This window comes from Bubalus bubalis, chromosome X (genome assembly GCF_019923935.1).
Source record: "Bubalus bubalis isolate 160015118507 breed Murrah chromosome X, NDDB_SH_1, whole genome shotgun sequence".
In the NCBI taxonomy this organism is placed as follows: domain Eukaryota; kingdom Metazoa; phylum Chordata; class Mammalia; order Artiodactyla; family Bovidae; genus Bubalus; species Bubalus bubalis.
This window is the reverse complement of record NC_059181.1, coordinates 1,296,250-1,316,430: the sequence shown is the minus strand read 5'-3', so window position 1 is coordinate 1,316,430 and position 20,181 is coordinate 1,296,250. Positions and strand designations below refer to the sequence as shown.

The 20,181-nt window shown below is 50.1% G+C and overlaps 1 protein-coding gene across 2 annotated transcripts in view; it reads right to left on the bottom strand.

Annotated features, from left to right (window-relative positions):
* Nucleotides 1–1,348: 1,348 nt before the first annotated feature.
* CD99 (CD99 molecule (Xg blood group)) overlaps nt 1,349–20,181 on the bottom strand; it is a 29,039-nt gene continuing 10,206 nt past the window's right edge. The window contains exons 2-10 of one of the 2 annotated variants that reach the window (XM_006049297.4): nt 18,918–18,947; nt 17,251–17,289; nt 15,602–15,649; nt 14,690–14,758; nt 13,321–13,368; nt 12,315–12,383; nt 7,224–7,337; nt 2,141–2,194; nt 1,349–1,949 (exon numbers count right to left, since the gene is read on the bottom strand). In XM_006049297.4, the coding sequence (XP_006049359.4) occupies nt 1,924–1,949; nt 2,141–2,194; nt 7,224–7,337; nt 12,315–12,383; nt 13,321–13,368; nt 14,690–14,758; nt 15,602–15,649; nt 17,251–17,289; nt 18,918–18,947 (497 nt within the window). In that variant the 3' untranslated portion in view covers nt 1,349–1,923. Of the gene's footprint in view, nt 1,950–2,140; nt 2,195–4,637; nt 4,728–7,223; nt 7,338–12,314; nt 12,384–13,320; nt 13,369–14,689; nt 14,759–15,601; nt 15,650–17,250; nt 17,290–18,917; nt 18,948–20,181 lie in introns of those variants that run through there. The other variant, XM_006049299.4, reaches the window with a different exon arrangement.

Genomic DNA, 20,181 nt, shown 5'->3' with positions numbered 1-20,181 from the left:
CTGAAAGAGTCTCTCTGAGCTTCCAAGCAGGAAAGACCCAGAATTCATGACCGATACGGGGTTGGCCAAAAAGTCAATTCTGAGCTTTTCGTGAGACGTTTCAGAAAAACCCAAAGGAACTTTTGGACGGAGAAGGAAATGGCAACCCACTCCAGGATTCTTGCCTGGAGAATCCCATGGACTGAGGAGCCCGGTGGGGCTACAGACCATGGGGTCACAGAGAGTCGGACGCGACAAGAGTGACCGGTCAATACCTTGATGGCAGCCGCTTCCCCGGTCAGGTGGTTTGTGAGGGCCGCCCGCACAGGTGTGCTGACATCATACCTTTGAATCCACGGTGACCGATGTGGGGCACACGACGGTTCTTCATACCATCATCAGCAATGAGATTATGTCTTCACTCGGGTAAATGCTGCTACCCTGGATAACTACCCTAAGAGCTTTATGTGAGCAGGCCCGCGCTATGAGAAAATTAGGCAACAACCTCATATTTCTGGAGAGGGAAGTCTATGGGTGGGGTCCAGCCCGTCTGCAACATCAAGGCTTCCACGCTTTCCGAGATAAACACAAAAACCCAAGCAAAGCCCTTGTATGGGGCTGGCCAAAAGGTTCGTTCAACGAACTCATTGCTCACTACAGCTGTGGATGAAAACGAGCGTGTCTTTTATTTTTACTTAAAACCAAACGAACGTTTTGGCCAACTCAACACATAAAAGCCTGCATTTTGGAAGCCGTGCGGCGTGTGCCTTGTTGAGAGTGGAGGAACTGCTTTTAAAGGCGGAGAAGTCATTTCTAATAGCCAAGAGAAGAGCAAGCACTCAGTCCACACTCTAAGATGTTAGAAGATATAGGAGACTGTCTCTCACAAAACAGTGTGGCCCCCCCCAGGTAAACCAAGCTCTCCCGTGGAGGCTGATAAATGTGTTACAAAGATCATAAAAAACAAATTCCTGGCCATTTACCTACATGGAAGACGCAGGAAAGAATCTGATGCAGGGCAGAAGGGCTGCTAACAAATATTTTCCCCACAATGTCATCAACTGGAGGAGGAAACGGCGACCCACTCCAGTATTCTTGCCTGCGAAATCCCATGGACAGAGGAGCCTGGCGGGCTCCAGTCCACGGGGTTGCAGAGTCGGACACGACTTAGCAAGTAAAGCGCCACCACCAATGTGGGCAAAGAAGGGAAGGAACAGACAAAAGCAAACGCCAGAAATAAGAGCTAGCGCCTAGGGTGACGTCTGTCTTATAGAAAAGAGAATTGGGAATCCACATCATGAGTGTCACTAAATTTCCAACAGCCTTCTTTAAAGGGCACCTCCCGGCAAGACATTTACGTAAATAGGACTTGATTTCTAAAATTTCTTTTTATTAGTCTGGTGTGGGAAGAAAAAAATTCACTAGAAATGAAAGAACTTTTGAGGAAACTCGCTTGAGGCTTAACGCCCACTCCATTAAAGAGTCAATGGTCAGGAGAGGTTTCAGACGCATTCTATTTACAGCCAGTTTGTAAACGGTCCAGAGTTTCTGCTCGGGGAACCTCGGTGGCGTACGAACGATGATGGTTGGGAACTTGGCAACTTGGATGGGACTTGGCGATCAGTCGGTCGGACATTCCCTGCACTCACGGGAAAACCCCCTCAGGGTCGTGGAGAAGGCGAGTGTGATTTCCCGCCCCCGTGGATGGAAAACTCACCACAAGTCAAGTTTCACCCGCCTAGCACGGCGGAGGGGGACGTGGTGGAGAGGGGAGTGGGGGATAAAGCATCCCAGCGTTAAAACGAGGAAGCCACCTTGAGCGAAGGCACGGAGAAGCCGGGGTGAGGTCCCAGTGGGTCGTGTCTGCTCCTGCAGCCCATCTCTGGAGCGGCTCGGCAGGCAAGCTTGCGATCCTGCTGCGAGTTACTTGGCTGCCAAACGTCTTTATTTCTCCAGAAGAGTCTGTTGAACTGCAGAGAACAAAGACACAAGAACAGATTTCTGTTTTTTTTTTTCTTTTCAAGGCGTCTCCAGGTGCCCTCTCCACCCGACACCCTCTGCATGGGAGGGCAGGGCAGGGCAGCGGTTGGAAGAGGTGAAATAGCCATGGTGGGGATGCAGGTGGGTGATGATGGGGGATGACACTCCCAGCCCGTCTCACCTGCTGGCTCGGCGGTGCTACGATGGTTCTCCATGTTCACCTGTCCTTCTTCGGCTGAAAGCAAGAACAAAACGTGCCCAAGTTGGGGCAGGGGGGGCGGCAGTGAATACAAAGACAACACACCCCGTCATCATTCTCGGGTGAATCGGCATCGCCCCACTCAGCTGCCTACCTTGCCCCTCCTGGAAAGCAGAGGAACCGCCCCGGTCATCAGGGTGTGAAGGGCCCTTCGTTGGGTCCTGCCTGTTTGCTCCTAAGCTTTTCTGAGTCCGTCTTTTTATTTCCAAATTTCTATTCCTCGATTTCGCAAACACACATCGACGCCAAGAGGAGCAACACGCTTGCCACCCGCCCCCAACCGTCCCCAGAAAGGATCTGTGCGCATAGCATCCTTTGAATTCAAGTGTGAGGAGACAGAATTCGAAATACAGGAGAGGGAGAGGGGATGGAGAAGGGACAGCCTGGGAGTCTGAGGTCAGCAGATGCCAACTCCTATACACAAGATGAATGAAGAACAAGGTCAGACTATAGAGCCCAGTCTATTGAATACCATGGGATAAAGCAGCACCAAAAAGTAAAATATAACAGAGGAACGTACAGATGACTGAGTCACTTGGCTGTACAGCAGAAACCAACACTACACTGTAAATCAACGATGCTTCGATATAATGCAAAGCAAACAAACAAAAAAAAACACATGATATTCCCAGCCAAAACGCGTTTATTTGCATCTGAGTCGGTTCAAATGAGGTGGATGAACTCTGCCATACAGAGTGAAGTAAGTCAGAAAGAGAAAGCTAACTACCGTATATTAATGCATATAGTGTTCGTCGCTCAGTCGAGTCTGACTCTTTGCGACCCCATGGACTGTAGCCCTCCAGGCTCCTCTGTCCATGGGATTTCCCAGGCAAGAATACTGGAGTGGTTGCCATTTCCTTCTCCAGGGGGCTCTTCCCCATCCAGGGATGGAACCCAGGTCTCCCGCATTGCAGGCGGATTCTTTACCATCTAGGCCACCAGGGAAGTCCTTGTTGATGTATAGAGAGCAACGCAGCATTGTAAGGCAATGATCCTCCAACTAAAAATAAACTCTTTAAAAAAGTTAAGGTGGAAGAAAGTGAATGAAAATAATAACAATAAAGCTTGTTTAAGTCGAATGCAATGCAGATGTGGGTTTGATCCGTGGGTCAGGAAGATCCCCTGGAGGAGGAAAAGGCAACCCACTCCAGTATTGTTGCCTGGAGAATCCCCGTGGATAGACGAGCCTAGTGGGTTACAGTTGATGAGGTCACAAAGAGTTGGACACAGCTGAACAACAGAGCATGCATGCTCGCTAACTAGGACGCAGGCTTCATTTCATCAAAACCGAGAACACTCCCTTCAAAGACACAGACGGCCGCAGGAGTGACCAGGGTCAAGGCCATCAGGGTGACTGGTGGAGGGTGACGGGCCCACGACAAGAGCATTGAGAGACACCCCGTCGCGGGGTTCTCAAGCCACCTCCCGTTACTAATCCCAAATCCTGCAACTTGGCCTCCAGACCAGTACCGGCCGTACCACACTGGGAAGGGACACGAGCCTGACCCTCAGCACGAGGTTGGAGAAAGAAAACTCGTATTTACACGCAAGAAGGAGATGGTCTGATGCGAAAAAAGGGACAGAAAGATCTGGTGTTGACTTCTGTGTTTATGGAGGGGTGCAGGATGCACGAATTCTAGGCGGTCATAGACCTGGTCCGTCCTTGACTTCTGCGCTGACATTTCAGAAATTTTAAGTCGGGGTTGGGAAGGAGGTTAAGGGGAGGGTGTGAGGGAGGCTCAAGACGGAGGCAATATATGTATACATACGGCTGATTCACGCTGCTGTACAGCAGATACTAACATCACAAATGTAAAGCGATTATCTTCCAATTAAAAATAATTTTTTAAAAAAAGCAATTGAAGATGGTGAGGTTTTTCAGGTTATTCCTAAGCATGTGGGTTCTCCTTTTTTCACTGAGAACTGCGAAATTCACGTAATTGGCAAAAACCAATTAGAGAGAGTTGGGGAAAAAAAAAAAAAACACTTCATGGAAATGGGCTGTAAAAATCCAGGCGCTATGGAGTCATAAAGTTACAAATTCCATCATTAGTGTGAAAGATCATATCCTATGCCTTAGGGCTGGCTTTGCCCCGGGGAAGGGAGGGGGGTCTCTGCAGACAGGATGGTCCACCCAACGGGCAAGGATGGAAGGTGATTGACAAAGCTGTTTTTGTTCACGGAAGCCCCCCAGCCCCATTGGTGCGTGTCGGTTTCCACTTCAAAAGGGACCACGTCTGCATTTGTCTTCACTTCTTTGAAGGCAAACTGCGCCTTTGAATATAGCATCCCAAGCTTCTGTGCTTCGACAAGGCAGAAAACATAAAGACTTCACAGTACAGCCCGCAGGGTCAGAGAGAAACGTCCCTGGGGAAACGTCTTAGTAGCAAGGAGGAAAAAAAAAAAGGGACAGACAAGGTTTGCTTTTCGAGACAGATGCAGATCAGAAAGGGTCATCTCCACGCCCCTGCCCAGGGTTCTCCACGTGTCCCCTAGATCTTCGACTCATCTGCAAAGGAAGAGCGGAAAAGAACAATGAAAACAAAATAAAAAGAAAATCAGAATCAACCGGAAATAACTGTCTGAGGGCTTGGCTTCGGGTGCAAGAGCCCACGGGTGCATGTAGCAGCAAGCTGTTAAGAGATTCGTCTGTCTGCTGGGCTCAGAAGTTAAGGAGACGGGTTGACACGGCAAGAGCATCACTGGAGTGGATGCTGGGGTTAAGGGGGAGGGGGATGGTGGGGGGAGGGGGAGGGGAGGCAGGAAAAGAAAGAAAGAAAAAGGAAGACAGACCAAGAGGAAGGGAGAAAGGGAGAGACAGAAAGGAAGCAATGGAGAGAAAGAAGAAAGGACGGATTGGGAGGCAGACAGAGGAAGGCTGGAAGAAGGAGGCCAGGAAAAGAGGGGAGAATCCTCCAGAATCCCCTGCCACCAGGGGCACCAAGGGAGCAGCCAGGACATGCGCCGTGAGCAAACAAGCCGTCAGCCACCCACCACGTCCAGCGACAGAACAGCCACACGCCGGGGCCCACCGTGGTGGCCACGTCCTTCCGAAACCGAAACTCCACAGACTCGCAGCTCCACGTGGGTGCCGCACGACTCACAAGAACACCCCAGAAAAGACAACTCTCCTAGAACAGCCCCGTGTGCTGAGGATGCAGAAAAAGGGTCCCCTGGGGTCTTCCCGCGCCCGATGGTCCGGGTTTCGACGTTTCCATACCATCATGGTTCATCAAATACATGTAACTTGATAACAGTAAACTTGTTCTGGAAGGCTTGTGTTCCACGCGGAGCGTCTAACCCACCGAGCCAGAAAGATTCGTCACTGCTCTGCATTCGACTCTGGTGTTCATATGAGAAAGTGTGTGTGCCAGTCGCTCACATACATTCCGGTTTTTTCAGAAAAGCCTGGGGCTCATACCCCGGTGCTCACTTTCCCTATCGAGCGCCTTCCTCGTCTCCCCGCTTGAGTGCCAAGCTCTGAGTTCAAGCGTCTTCAGACAAGGGGAAAATGTAATTGAAAGAGAGACACTGGGACTTCCCTGGTGGTCCCGTGGCCAAGACCCTGCCCTCCCAATGCAGGGCGCCTGGGTTCAATCCCTGACCAGGGAATTAGATCCCACGTGCCAAACTACGACCCCGTACAGCCAAATAAAATAAAAAAGGAAGAGGAAACACTGTTTCGCTTCTATCGAAGGCTTCCTCTTTGAAGCTCTTTTTGCTAGTTCTAGGAGAAGGAAAGGGCAACCCACTCCAGTGTTCTTGCCTGGAGAATCCCATGGACGGGGGAGCCTGGTGGGCTGCTGTCTATGGGGTCGCACAGAGTCAGACACGACTGAAGTGACTTAGCAGCAGCAGCAGGAGAAACAAAAGAAAAAAATATATATCCATATATTTGGCTTCTGTTCCCCTCTAGCCTCGCCTAGATTCTAACTGTAGATCTTTCACGAGTATCTCCTGGAACTCGGTCATCTGGCCATTTGGGCTTTGCTGGATGCTCACCCTTCTGCCAATGTAGCACACCTTCCTGAGAGCGGCCAGATGGAGGGCTCCCACTCACTCCCACATGGGAAATAAGATGCCATCAGGCAACCCTTACCCTCCTCTGGCAAACAGAGGGTTATAAAAAGAGCCGCTTATTTTAGATTTCCGCATCCAAACGCCCGCGTCGGACTGTCAATTTCGGGCTACAAATCGTGTCTGCGGGCCTGAAATGCTGGAAGACGGAGTGTCAAACTCCAACCCTCGGGGGTGAGTGTGCCTCCGTCAGCATCAACTCAAGTCTCCTTGGGAGTTTCCCAAGATCCCTCAGGAAGCAGGCCCTTAGGCAGCCAACATCAGTTGGCAGACGGCCCAGTCGGGACTCAGGATCTTCTTACATAGGACGAGAAGTTCAAATACCTCAAGTCTCCCTACAAAGTGTCTGGGCCATCCAACTGTTTTGAGTACCCCCTGGTACCAGGTTCCAGCAAAAAGGGGACCACTTGCCCGGTGTTTCCACTGTAATTCCCTTGGGTTGAGAAAATAATATGGTGGCCCCATGGCTATGGCTGTTATCCTAAAGACGACGAGGTGTGTGAGTCGCTCAGTCGCTTCCGATTCTCTGTGACCCCATGCTCCAGTCCATGGGGATTCTCCAGGCAAGAATACTGGAGTGCGTTGCCATTCCCTTCTCCCGGGATCTTCCCAACCCAGGGATCAAACCCGCCCAGGTGACCCGGGCGTCACCAAAAGTCTAAAGCACAGACCATTGTCTCTCCTGTCCTCGTTACATAAAAACCTCCCAAAGTGGCATGGTTAGTAACTTGCACAACCTCACACGGCTAGACGCGGGAAGCGCCCAAATCGAAGCGGCAAAGTCAGATCCCGGTTTTCTAGCGTGTTAGGAACTCTCAGCCACTGTCCCCGTGGTTCGTGCCAACCGGAGCTCTGCTTCTCTTTTAGCTTTTTTTCAATATACGGTCCCCGCACCCCACGGAAAGGAGGTGGCGGTGACCGCCCTCACCGTTCTCTTTGAAGCACAGCTTTTTCTTCTGGTAGGCGATGAAGCTGGAGATGGCTCCTCCCAAGGCCACCACGATAGCACCCACGATCCCTGGGATCACGCCTGGCGATTCTTCTGTGGGGAGAAGCACAGAGTGCCGTGATGGGCAGGAGGGAACACTCACGGGGGAGACCACAGAGTCGGGGTAGGGGGGCGGGCTGGTGGCCCGGCCTAGAGGAAGAGAACAGGGCAGAGGACTGAGATGCAGGGACCACAGGGGAGCCACAGAGGGAACCCTACTCTGGAGCCTCTGCCTGAAATTCACCCCTGGAACCGGAATTCATCTCGCCACGCACACCACTGCCAATCCAGTCAAGTGGCTTCCCCGTGGGACGCTAAATGCCACCTCGTCCCGTCCCCAGGACCAGCGCAGGGGACCTCCCAGCTTAGTGAGGAGGCTCCTGGGTGAGGAGACAAATACAGAGCGGAGGGGACCCAGCGGGGACCACTCAGAAGCTGTGCGACCTCACCCAACAAAACTCCCGGGTCTTCAGTTCAGTTCCGTCGCACAGTCATGTCCGACTCTTTGCGACCTCATGGACTGCAGCACCCCAGGCCTCCCTGTCCATCACCAACTCCGGGAGTTTACTCAAACTCATGTCTGTTGAGTCGGTGATGCCATCCCACCATCTCACCCTCTGTCGTCCCCTTCTCTTCCTGCCCTCAATCTTTCCCAGCATCAGGGTCTTTTCCAATGAGTCAACTCTTTGCATGAGGTGGCCAAAGGATTGGAGTTTCAGCTTCAATATCAGTCCTTCCAATGAACACCCAGGACTGATCTCCTTTAAGATGGACTAGTTGGATCTCCTTGCAGTCCAAGGGACTCTCAAGAGTCTTCTCCAACACCACAGTTCAAAAGCATCTATTCTTCGGCACTCAGCCTTCTTCACAGTCCAACTCTCACAACCATACATGACCACAGGAAAAACCATAGCCTTGACTAGACGAACCTTTGTTGGCAAAGTAATGTCTCTGCTTTTTAATATGCTGTCTAGGTTGGTCATAAATTTCCTTCCAAGGAGTAAGCTTCTTCTAATTTCATGGTTGCAGTCACTATCTGCAGTGATTTTGGAGCCCCCCAAAATAAAGTCTGACACTGTTTCCCCATCTATTTGCCATGAAGTGATGGGACCAGATTGCATGATCTTAGTTTTTTGAATGTTGAGCTTTAAGCCCAGATCTTCATGTCCTGTCTAAAAAAAATCCAAAGCCACCAACCTCTTATTTGCTGGACTGTGATGGTGTTTGACCTGCAAGGAGATCCAACCAGTCCATCCTAAAGGAAAATGAGTCCTGAATATTCATTGGAAGCACTGATGCTGAAGCTTAAGCTCCAATCCTTTGGCCACCTGATGCAAAGAGCTGACTCCTTAGAAAAGACCCTGATGCTGGGAAAGATTGAAGGCAGGAGGAGAAGGGGGTGACAGAGGATAAGATGGTTGGATGGCATCACCAACTCAACGGACATGAGTTTGAGTAAACTCTGGGAGGTGGCGATGGACAGGGAGGCCTGGCGTGCTGCAGTCCATGGGGTCACAAAGAGTCGGACACGACTGAGCTAGTCAACAACAACAAGTCTGACCTCTGATCTTTCAAGTTATTTGTTGAAGGCTCACATAATGGTGAGCATTTTTTAGCAACACAAATTTTATAAATTCAGGTCTGAACGTGGTTTTTAGAGACCTAAATGCTACCACACACTAAATCTGTGCCAAGTCGCCTCAGTCACGTCCAGCTTTTTGAGATCCCGTGGACTGCAGCCTCCCAGGCTCCTCTGTACGTGGGATTCTCCAGGCAAGAACACGGGAGTGGGTTGCCATGCCCTCCTCCAGGGGATCTTCCTGACCCAGGGATCAGATACGCGTCTCTTCGTCTCCTGCACTGGCAGGTGAGTTCTTTATACCACGAGTATCTACCCACTCCAGCGTTCTTGCCTGGAGAATCCCAGGGACGGGGGAGCCTGGTGGGCTGCCGTCTATGGGGTCGCACAGAGTCGGACACGACTGAAGCAACTGAGCAGCAGCAGCCACCCAGAAAGCCCAAAATGAAAGTAAGCAGGGATAAAAGACAAAAACTCAACAATGACAAGCAATACACCTATTCCTTAGGCTTTCCGAGTGAAACCTAAATCGACGTCCTTGAAAGAGACAAGCCTCTCTGAAGTGATAAATAAGCAAGTCAGACACACGGGAGACTTAAGATTAATTACTGTTTCCTCCATCATCAACAGCATCTTTTACATCGAACTCATCATTCCCTAAAGCAGAAAAACACTCCACACTGAAATTCTAGCTGAAATGAACAGCAGAAATGGCTTTCCGTACAGATGCTACAGAATGTCAGTTTGACCCAAGAGGCAAGAAAGTGAAAGTGAAAGTCGCTCAGTCGTGTCCGACTCTTTGCGACCCCATGGACTATACAGTCCGTGGAATTCTCCGGGCCGGAGTACTGGAGTGGGTAGCTGTTCCCTTCTCCAGGGGATCTTTCTGACCCAGGAATTGAACCCAAGTCTCCCACAATGCAGGCGGATTCTTTACCAGCTGAGCCACCAGGGAAGCCCAAAGACTCCAGAGAAATACCAAATTCCCAAGTGGTTTCATCTCACTCTCCTCCTCAAGCAAAAGAATAAAGCCAAACCAACTAATGAAAGTAACTTATAAATCAATTAGGCCCCCGAGGACTGAGCCAGAACGTCAGCTTCGGCCTACAGGGCATTCGTTGCCTCTGACTGTCCAACGTATAACCATCCTCTACCACGCGATGTGGATGTTACAAACCCCGTTGTGCTGGAGAGAAACGATGTGACCACTGCTGATGGTTTCAGAGGCTGCCTTCTCCGTTTTAAGGACGCTTTTTCAAGTTCCAGCAACAGCTAGCAGAGCATGTGATGTATCCACCCACCCGGCTAAGAGGAGTCCCTAGCGGGAAACATTGTTGCTGCGATACAAATTCCACAGCTTGATTTACACAACATCCTCTGGGCAAGCTGCCCAAAGCAGAGGGATTCCAGGACTGGGCGACGCCCAGTTTGGGTGGGAAAGCGGGAAATACGGAAGGAACACGTGGAGAAGGCTCTCTGGAAGGCTGCCACCGAGAGCAACAGACTTGATCATCACATGCAGGTTTTTCCAGCTAACAGGAGTGTGCACGCTCATGCGTGTGTATGGATATGCACGTGTCCATGTTTGTGTGTGCATTCGTGTGCCTCGATGCGTGCGTGTGCATCCCAGAGCAGGCACACTGCATAGGGGCGCACGGCACCACTGCCCAGAGGTGCGTGAGTGCACACATGTTCACGTGTGCTACTTCATGAGTGGTGCGGGCGCGTGCTCACGAGTGCACACGTGTGTGTCTGCGTGCATGAGTATGTACTGAACGAGCGCTGCGCGTGTACGTGGGCGCGTGTGCCTTGCATCTGAGCCTGAGTGTGTGTGCACACTGTCTGTCTGCTTTGAGCTCTGTGTCCAGGTACCCCCCAGCCTGGTTGACTCTCCCCCATCACTCGGCAGTGCTGAGCGCCCCCCAGCCCACCCTACCCTCCTAAGAGGCCGCCTCCTACCCCCATACTGACCCCCTGGGACCCACATTCTAAACTATCATAAACTAGCAGATCCGTCATTCTAAACGATCAGAAGACACACACCATCTTCAGAATTAGGCATCAGGTGTGGTCCTATCTAACTGCCAAGAAAATGCATACAATCAAAACTTGTAAATAACATCAGAAAATGCTCCTGGAACTAGTTAGGGAAAAGTTTGACGATATGGAAGGAAGGCAGTGACAAGGTTAAACAGCGTATTAAAAAGCAAACATCACTTTGCCGACAAAGATCTGTACTACTCAAAGCCATGGTTTTTCCAGTAGTCATGTATGGATGTGAGAGTTGGGCCATCAAGAAAGCTGAGCACCGAAGAATGGATGCTTTTAAACTGTGGTGTCGGAGAAGACTCTTGAGAGTCCCTTGGACTGCAAGCAGATCCAACCAGTCCATTCTAAAGGAGATCAGTCCTGGGTGTTCATTGGAAGGACTGATGCTAAAGCTGAAACTCCAATACTTTGGCCACCTGATGCAAAGACCCGACTCACTGGAAAAGACCCTGATGCTGGGAAAGACTGAACACAGGAGGAGAAGGGAACGACAGAGGATGAGATGGCTGGATGGCATCACCAACTCGATGGACATGAGTTTGAGCAAGCTCCGGGAGTTGGTGATGGACAGGGAGGCCTGGCGTGCTGCAGTCCATGGGGTTGCGGAGAGTGGGACACGACTTGGCGGCTGAACAATGTTACGATGCAGTATGACTTAAAGACCGACAGTTTCACTTAACATTGCTTGCATTTAAACTGATATAAAATACTAGAGAGAATAATCACCTTCACTGTGTTAGAAGGTGGACACTATTCCTATTTTTCCATGTTAAAAATTAAACAAATACATCAGTTCAGCCAGTCACTCAGTTTTAACTGACTCTTTGCGACCCCGCGGACTGCAGCATGCCAGGCCTCCCTGTCCATCACCATCTCCCAGAGTTTGCTCAAACTCAACATCCACTGAGTTGGTGATGCCATCAAACAAATACATAAATGTACAAAATATACAAACAAATAATATATTTCAGTGAACAAAAAAGTCCACTCAAAATGTGAAATTTCAACAGCTCTTCAACTCAGAAAACTGATGGCAGTCTAATGACTCTGAGAACACGAAGATGGGTGAGAAAAAGCAGAAAGCATCAAGGAAAAACAAAGAGCTTTTGCTCAACCTCATATGTTTCTCCAGATTGATTCTCGGTATTAAAAATCACATTGAATACTTCTGAGCTTTCATTAAAACCTGGTAAGTCAAGTCAGCAAACTAAACATCAAATCCAAAACAAACAAACAAAAATCTTTTTGCATACTGCTTTCCGGGACTGGAAAACTGGAATTCCCTTGCACAGAGCGTTCACTGTACGATCACGCCAACCCTGGAATGACCTCCTTTCAGCCGACACAGGGATCACCAAAGCCTGAAACACACACAAGGAACCAGAGGAGCCCCAGGCTCTCACCGTTAGAGTCAGGCTGCTTGGGGTCTGGCTGAGGTTTTGAGTTTGGTGAGTCGGGTGTCGCTCCGCCATCTGCGAAAGAGGACAGTTGAACTTATGAGCACTTTGAGGTCAAGAAAGCAAAACATGCGTTTGCACGTGTGGGTGCTGAGTCACTCAGTCGTGTCCGACTCTTCTGCGACCCCGTGGACTGTAGCCCTGCCAGGCTCCTCTGTCCAGGGGATTCTCCAGGCAAGAATATTGGAGTGGGCTGCCATGCCCTCCTCCAGGGGATCTTCCCGACCCGGAGATCAAACCCACGTCTCTTACGTCTGCTGCCTTGGCAGGCAGGTTTGCTTTTTTTTTTACCACTAGCAACCGCCTGCAAAGCAGCTGCATTACAGATAGTTAAGTGGGAAATGCAAGTGTGCCCTTTGTCACGGCCGGGGACACCTTGTCGTGCAGGGGATCCCCGTACACACAGCCACCTGTGGATTTCTGTCCGTCGGCATCCAGCTATAATCCTTCACTTTGTGTATCTCCCATAGAAAATAAAGCAGGTGGCTGGGCCAGCTGCAGAACGTGTGGGGGTCCAGTGCGAAGTGAAAAATGCATTTTGCATGTCCTTGCTCCAAACTGTACCAGGAATTTCAATACGGCGGCCACGCTGAACCGTGAGAAATGAAAGCGTGGCCTCTGTTTGTTCAACCCAAAATGCAGGCCCTTGTGAGTGTGGGGTCCTGTGTGTTCACACATGCCTGTGAGGCCCAGCCCTACCAACGGTATTCAAAGTGCCTTATACACCCCAAAGACTCTGAGTTCTAAAACAGAAGTAAAAAAAAATAAATAAATAAAATAAAACAGAAGTAGGCGTACAGATAAAAGCCAAAAACTCAACCACACAAACCATACGCCTATTCCTCAGGGTTTCCTGGTATAAACTAATTCGACATCTTTAAGAGAGACACGCTCCTTTGAAATGATAAATAATCAATTCAGACACATAGGATATTTAAGACAGCCTACTTACCATTTCCTCCACCATCAACGGCATCGTTTAAATCCCAGTTATCATTCTCTAAAGGAGAAAGATAGTGAATGAATACTGAAGTTCTGCGTGAAATGAAGACCAGAAATGGCTTTCTATACAGACAGTATCGAGTATCAGTCTGACCAAAGACTCAACAGGAAAACCAAACTCTGACCGTTTTCACATTCTTCTTCTCAGGTCAAGAAGAAAAATAAAAGGAAAAACTAAATCAAAATAATGAAAGCAACTTATAAATCAATTATGCCCCATGGGCCGACTTGGAATTCCAAATTCTGCCTGCACACAATTCTTTCCCGTTGACTGTCCACCCTATAACCAACCCTCCCAGGTTGCCAACGACTTCCACAATACAGATGTTACAATGTAAGCACGGATATCTGTGGCCAAATCTGGGCTAGTGCCCACTGAAAGAGGGATTCAACTGACCCAGCTGTGCTCCATAAAAGGATGTTTTATGTCCATAAAATAAAAGATTCCTGATGGTTTCAGATGCTGCCTTCTTAAAGACTCTTTTTCGAGTCCCAGAGACATCTGGGAGAGCTTGTGTATCTACCCAACTTACTGAGTTATCATGAGATGCTAGTGGGGAAGTGTTCCTGCCCCAGGGAGCCCGTGATGATACAAATTCCATTGTTCAAATTATCCACCATCCTCTGGGCAAGCTGCCCGCAACAGAGCGGAGTTTCCAGGACTGGACCATGCAGAGTTTCGGTGGGAAACGGGGAATACGAAAAGAACACGTGGAGAAGGCTCTCTGGAAGCTTCCAGCAACAGCAGCAGACTTGATCGTCTTTCCATCTATGTTTTTGCATGCTCGTGTGTGTGTGTGTGTACGGATGAGTGGCTCCTCTGTCTGTAGCATTCTCCACGCAAGAATACTAGAGTGGACTGCCATGCCCTCCTCCGGGGGAATCGTCCCGACCCAGGGACGGAACCCAGGTCTCCCGCGTTACAGGCAGATTCTTCACCATCGGAGCCACCAGGGAACCCCAGGAATACTGGAGGTGGGTAGCCTATCCCTTCTCCAGGGGATCTTTAAGATCCAGTAATCGAACTGGGGTCTCTTGCATTGCAGACAGATGCTTTACCAGCTGAGCTTATTTAAAATGTTTTTCTCGTTTTTATTTCCATTGCAATCTTGGAAGTAAAATCAGCAAACTAAATATCAAATCCAAAAAAAGAAAAATCTTTTTGAATACTGCTTTCCAGGACTGGAAAACTGGAATTCCCTTGCACAGAGCGTTCACTGTAGGATCACACTAACTCTGGAATGACCTCCTTTCAGCTGACACAGAGGTCACCGAACTCTGAAACACATACAGGAGGCACAGGAGCCCCATGGTCTTACCAGAAGTGCCAGGCTGCTTGGGGTTTGGCTGAGGTTTTGGCTTCGGTGGGTTGGGTGACACTCGGTCTTCTGTGAAAGAGGAAAGTTGCAGTTATGAGCACTTTGAGGTCAAGAAAACAGAACATGCGTTTGCGCGTGTGGGTGCTAAGTCACTCCAGTCGTGTCCAACTCTCTGCGACCCCATGGACTGGGGCCCACCAGGCTCCTCTGTCCATGGGATTCTCCAGGCAAGGATACTGGAGTGGGGTGCCACGCCCTCCTCCAGGGAATCTTCCAGACCCAGGGACCAAACCCCCGTCTCTTATGTCTGCTGCACAGGCAGGCGGGTTCTTTACCACTAAGTACCATCTGGGAAGAACTCGCATACAGATGGTTAACTGCACTGTGGGAAATGGAAGTGTGCCCTTTGTCACGGCCGGGGACACCTTGTCATGGTGGGGACACGTACGTGCAGCCAGCTGCGGATTTCTGTCCGTCAGCATCCAGCTGTAATACTTAACTTCCGACAGCAAATAAAGCAGATGGCTGGGCCCACTACAGAATTTGTGGGGTCCAGTGCAAAGTGAGAATGCTTTTTGCATGTCCTTGCTCAAACCGTGGTACCATTTTCAGCGGCCACACAGCATTCGTTCGACCAAGACCTACTGGGCGGGACCCCACGAACCCACGAGGCCAGCCCTGACAAGGGTGTTTTCATTTTGTCTCATATCACCTCAGACACCATAAGAGGTCTAAATCAAAAGAAGACACGCAGACAAAAGCCAAAAGCTCAAAACCAGCAAACAACAACACCCATTCCTTACGCTTTTCCGGGTGCAAACTCACTTGATTTAGTTAAAAGAGAAAAAGCCTCTTGGAAATGATAAAATAACCAGGTTAGACCCACAGGAGATTAAAGACAAGACTACTTACCGTTTCCTCCACCACCGATGGCATCGTTTAAATCGAAGCCATCATTCCCTAAAGGAGAAAAAATAGTGAACACTGAAGTTCTGCGTGAAATGAAGACCAGACACGGCTTTCAATGCATATAGTATAGAGTATCAGTCTGTATCAACCGCAATACCAAACTCCTGACCGTTTTCACACCCTTCTCTTCAAGGAAAAGAACAAAAGGAAAGATCAAAATCATGAAAGGTATCTATAAATCAATTATGGCCCCCATGGGCCGAGCTGGAATTCCGACTTCTGTCTGCAGACAATTCTTTCCCTGTTGACTGTCCACCCTGAAACCAACTCTCCCAAGATGCCCGTGACTTCGGCAACGTAGACGTTATAATACAACAGCAGAAACCTGTGGCCTGATTCGGGTTCACACCCAGTGAAAAAGTGATTCGGCTGACCCAGGCATGCTCGATAAAATGATGTGACGTTTTAGAGGGTTGGAGATTTTAGAGGTGGCCTTCTCTGTCTTAAGGACTCAAGTCCCAGACACACCCAGGAGAGCTTCTGTGCCCACCCAGCACAAGGTTCGGAGCCACTGTGAGTCATAAGTAGGAAACACCATCAACGTTCCAGGGAGCTCGTGATGGTACACATTTCCGCTGTTCAACAGTGACTCAGCCAGCATGTTCTGCACGCAAAAGGCCCGGGTTCGATCTCTGGGTCGGGAAGATCCCCTGGAGAAGGCAGTGCCAACCGGCTCCAGCATTCTTGCCTGGACAGTCCCACGGATGGAGGAGCCTGGCGGGCTACACAGTTCACGGGCTTGCAGAGAGTCAGACACGACGGAGCAACTAACACTTTCACCTTTTCAGGTGAGAAACCCAATAATTAAACTGAGCTATTATATATACATATATATATTAAAATAGGTGACAAGGGCTTGGTTAACTTTGGGCATTGATTGCGTGCTGGGTGGCTAACCCCCAGTGAATCTGCGCATGCGTGCGTGCGTGTGTGCACTAAGTCACTTCAGTCGTGTCCAACTCCCTGCGACCCCATGGACTGTACCCTACCAGGCTCCTCTGTCTGTGGGATTCTCCAGGCAAGAATACTGGACTGGAGTGGGTTGCCATGCCCTCCACCACGGGATCTTCCCGACCCAGGGCTCGAACCTGCGTCTCTTACGTCTCCTGCATTGGCAGGCGGGTTCTTTACCACTAGCGCCGCTTGGGAAGCCGCCCCCACACCCCAATGAATCTGATCCTTACGCAGTTCTGTCATTGGTCTGAATCTTGAGATTTTTCCAGAAAGGGTGAGTGACGTCAGGTATGGTCCTCGTGGACACTGAGATCTGACTCTGCTCACGGGTTATAAGAGGGTCCCAGCTTCTAAAATTGCTCCTCCCAAGAGATGAGTATTGAAATCCAGTAAGAGACACTCGGCATAAAGAGACGCTTCCCACGGGACCCCCAGAGCACCTCGCAAAAATGTCAGCGTCTGCTCGCTTACGGCCGCTGCTGGACGTGTGAGACATCACAGCATCGTTCAAATATTAACCAGGCCGTATCCATTGCGGGCATCTAAGCCGTCTGCATCTCCCCCAGCTCCTGACGAAAGTGGGGTGCACGACAACTTCTGTGCTGTGTTTTTGGACGCTGAGCACCTCTGCTTCTTACCGGGTGCCGGTTTTGGTGGAAGAGTGGGTTTCTTGTCATCTGTGAAAGAGAAAAGACATTTCAGTCAGAAATCTGGCGGCTGGGAAACACACTCAGCCCTCCACGCACTCCTGTTTCCTTAAAAAGAGTCAGAGAGGGGGGTCTTCCCTTGGTGGCTCCAGGGGTTAAGGATCCCCTTGCTAACAGATTCAACCCCTGATCCGGGAAGATCCCACAAGGCAAGTAAGCCCACGCTCCCACAACTCTTGAATCAATTCAAGATCCAACTCTTGAATCCTGCGTGGCCTAGAGCCCCTCCTCTGCAACAAGCGGAGCTTCCACAATGAGAAGCCCATGTACCCCAATGAGAGTAACCCCCGCTCACCAAAACTAGAGAAAGTCCACGCTCAGCCACAAAGACCCAGAGGAGCCAAAGAAATACATTTAAGAGAAGAAAAAAAAAAAGAGTCAGAAAATGTCTGAAGCATCATGTTTTCCAGACAGCTCAGCCAGCAGCCAAGGAGTAAAAGAGGAAGCCCGGAGAACAGCTGTTTAGCAGCAGGACACGGGGCAGAGCTTGGGGCCTTTGCAGGAGCAGGGGAGCAGTGGACCCCTGGCTAAAAGGCTATTCGGGTTTCTTAGGCGGAGCAACCTTTTGGCCACCTGGGACTCCCACCGAGGCTGACCCTCTGGGCACCAAGGCAGAGTGGGGCTGAGATCATCTGGACCACGGACACCTCCAGGGCATCTCTTCCCAGCAGCCAAGCAGAAGAAGTCTTCCACTGTCAAGAATAAGACTATCCCCGCCACCCACAATCGTTGGCTTTTGGGAACGCTGCTGCTCTCGTGGGTTTCACTGAGGCCTCCGCATCGGACCCCAGGAGTTAAAAAAAGATGTCCTGCGATGGATCCTGGGCCCCCAAATTCAACGGGAGCCTCAGAATTTGACCTTCTTTACAAACAGGGTCTTTGCAAGTAACGTTGGTGTGGGGGCTGGTCACAGTGCATCAGCACAGACCCTTATAGACGAGGGCCCTTATGAGAAGGAGACTGGGAGACAGAGAGGCGCTGACGCCGAGTGGCCGTGTTAAAGGAGACAGGGAGATTGGGGAGATGCAGCCACAGGATGACAGATGGAGTCAGTGTGACCCTGGGGGAGCAGCCCACGGGGGAGCAGCCCACGGGAGACTAGCTCACAAAAGTCCAGTCCACAAGGGACCAGGCCATGGGAAACCACCAGGGCAGACCAGCCTATAGGAGACCAGTTGATGGGAAATCAGCCCATGAGAAATCATCCCACAGAGGACCAGCCCCCAGGAAACCAGCCCACAAGGGACAAGCCCATGGGAGACCAGCCCACAGGGAACCAGTCCATGGAAAACCAGCCCACGAGGGACCAGTCCACAGTCCACAGGGAATCAGCCCATGAGAGATCAGTCCACAGGAAATCAGCTCACCAAAGATCAGCCCACAGGGGACCACCCACTTCTCCAAGCGCCTGGCAATCCTGTGTGGCCTCCTGACCTCCACGGAGTATGGAAGTTATTGCACCAAAAAAAGGATTAACATATCCCGATGAGAGCATCTCCATTTTCCTCAACAAATGTGAGTCTGATGATCGCCATTAAGACGTGTTTCAAAAGATTTACTATGTTCCAAGTCTATAAAATGCTTGCAATCTTACTTACCATCAAGGGCGTGTGATAAATCGAAATCATCTGAAAAAAAAAAAAGAGTCCAGTTAGTTACTAAAAATTAAATTGGGAATTTAAGAAAACAATAAAGAAAGGGGCATGGTTTTGGAAGGTGGATCACGTGTTGTGTTCTCGTTTGCAATATTCACCCTCAAGCCTAAAAGTAAGAACATGGCAGCTTGTGCTTTAGACTGTCGACGATCTCAGTGTTTAGCAACAACTAAACTAGCAGGAAACCAGGATAATTCTGCACGTGAGTTATTCTAAAAAAAGCAGGTCTTTCGAAATCGACAAGGAACAACTTCCAGCACTGAGCTGGGTACCCATTCCCTTCTCCAGGGGCTTCTTCACGCCCCAGGGATCCAACTCGCTTCTCCTGCGTTGGCAGGTGGCTTCTTCACCGTCTGAGTTACCGGAGAAGCCCAGTTTCCAACACACGACGGAGAAAACGTGGAGAGGAAAACCCTTCGAATAGCAACCTATCCATAACTAAACAACCAAAACGTACTTCCTGTAGAAACACCAGGCGATCCAGAAAAGGGGAACTTTTCCTTTTCTTTGTTAACTGCTGCCGAGAAGGCGGAAACTGCCTTTATTCCACGGTTCTTCCATCCAGTTGCTGACTGCTTTATTGAAACAATGTCAATACTATTTCTGTTCCCAATTAATGATGAATTGAAGAAAAGCAAAGGGAATTCTGCTGAGTGTCCGGTCAGCAGAAAGGAGAATGGTGGCCGACTGAAGGATCACTGTTCCGCTCAGTCCAGTCGCTCAGTCGTGTCCGACTCTTTGCGGCCCCATGGACCCCAGCCTGCCAGGCCTCCCTGTGCATCACCAACTCCCGGAGTTTACCCAAACTCATGTCCATCGCGTCGGTGACGCCATCCAACCATCTCATCCTCTGTCGTCCCCTTCTCCTCCTGCCTTCAATCTTTCCCAGCATCAGGGTCTTTGCAAATGTGCACGAATCAAAGATGACACGCACCGCCCCCCCCCAACCTCAGGAAGTGCCGGGCATCTAACAAGCTGCCTTCATCCCCGGGAAGCTCCAGACGGTCACAATACGTTCCGTCCTGCGGAATGTCACACAGAAAGACTAGAACCCCCTCCCTCTCTTGTGTGTATGTGGACAGGCGTGCAGCTGTGTGTGTTGAGTGACTGAGTGTGTGTGTGTGTGTGTGTGTGTATGAGTGTCTGTGCCCATTTACAGAGTGCCTTGGGCTTCCCTGGTAAAGAATCTGCCTGCAATGCAGGAGAC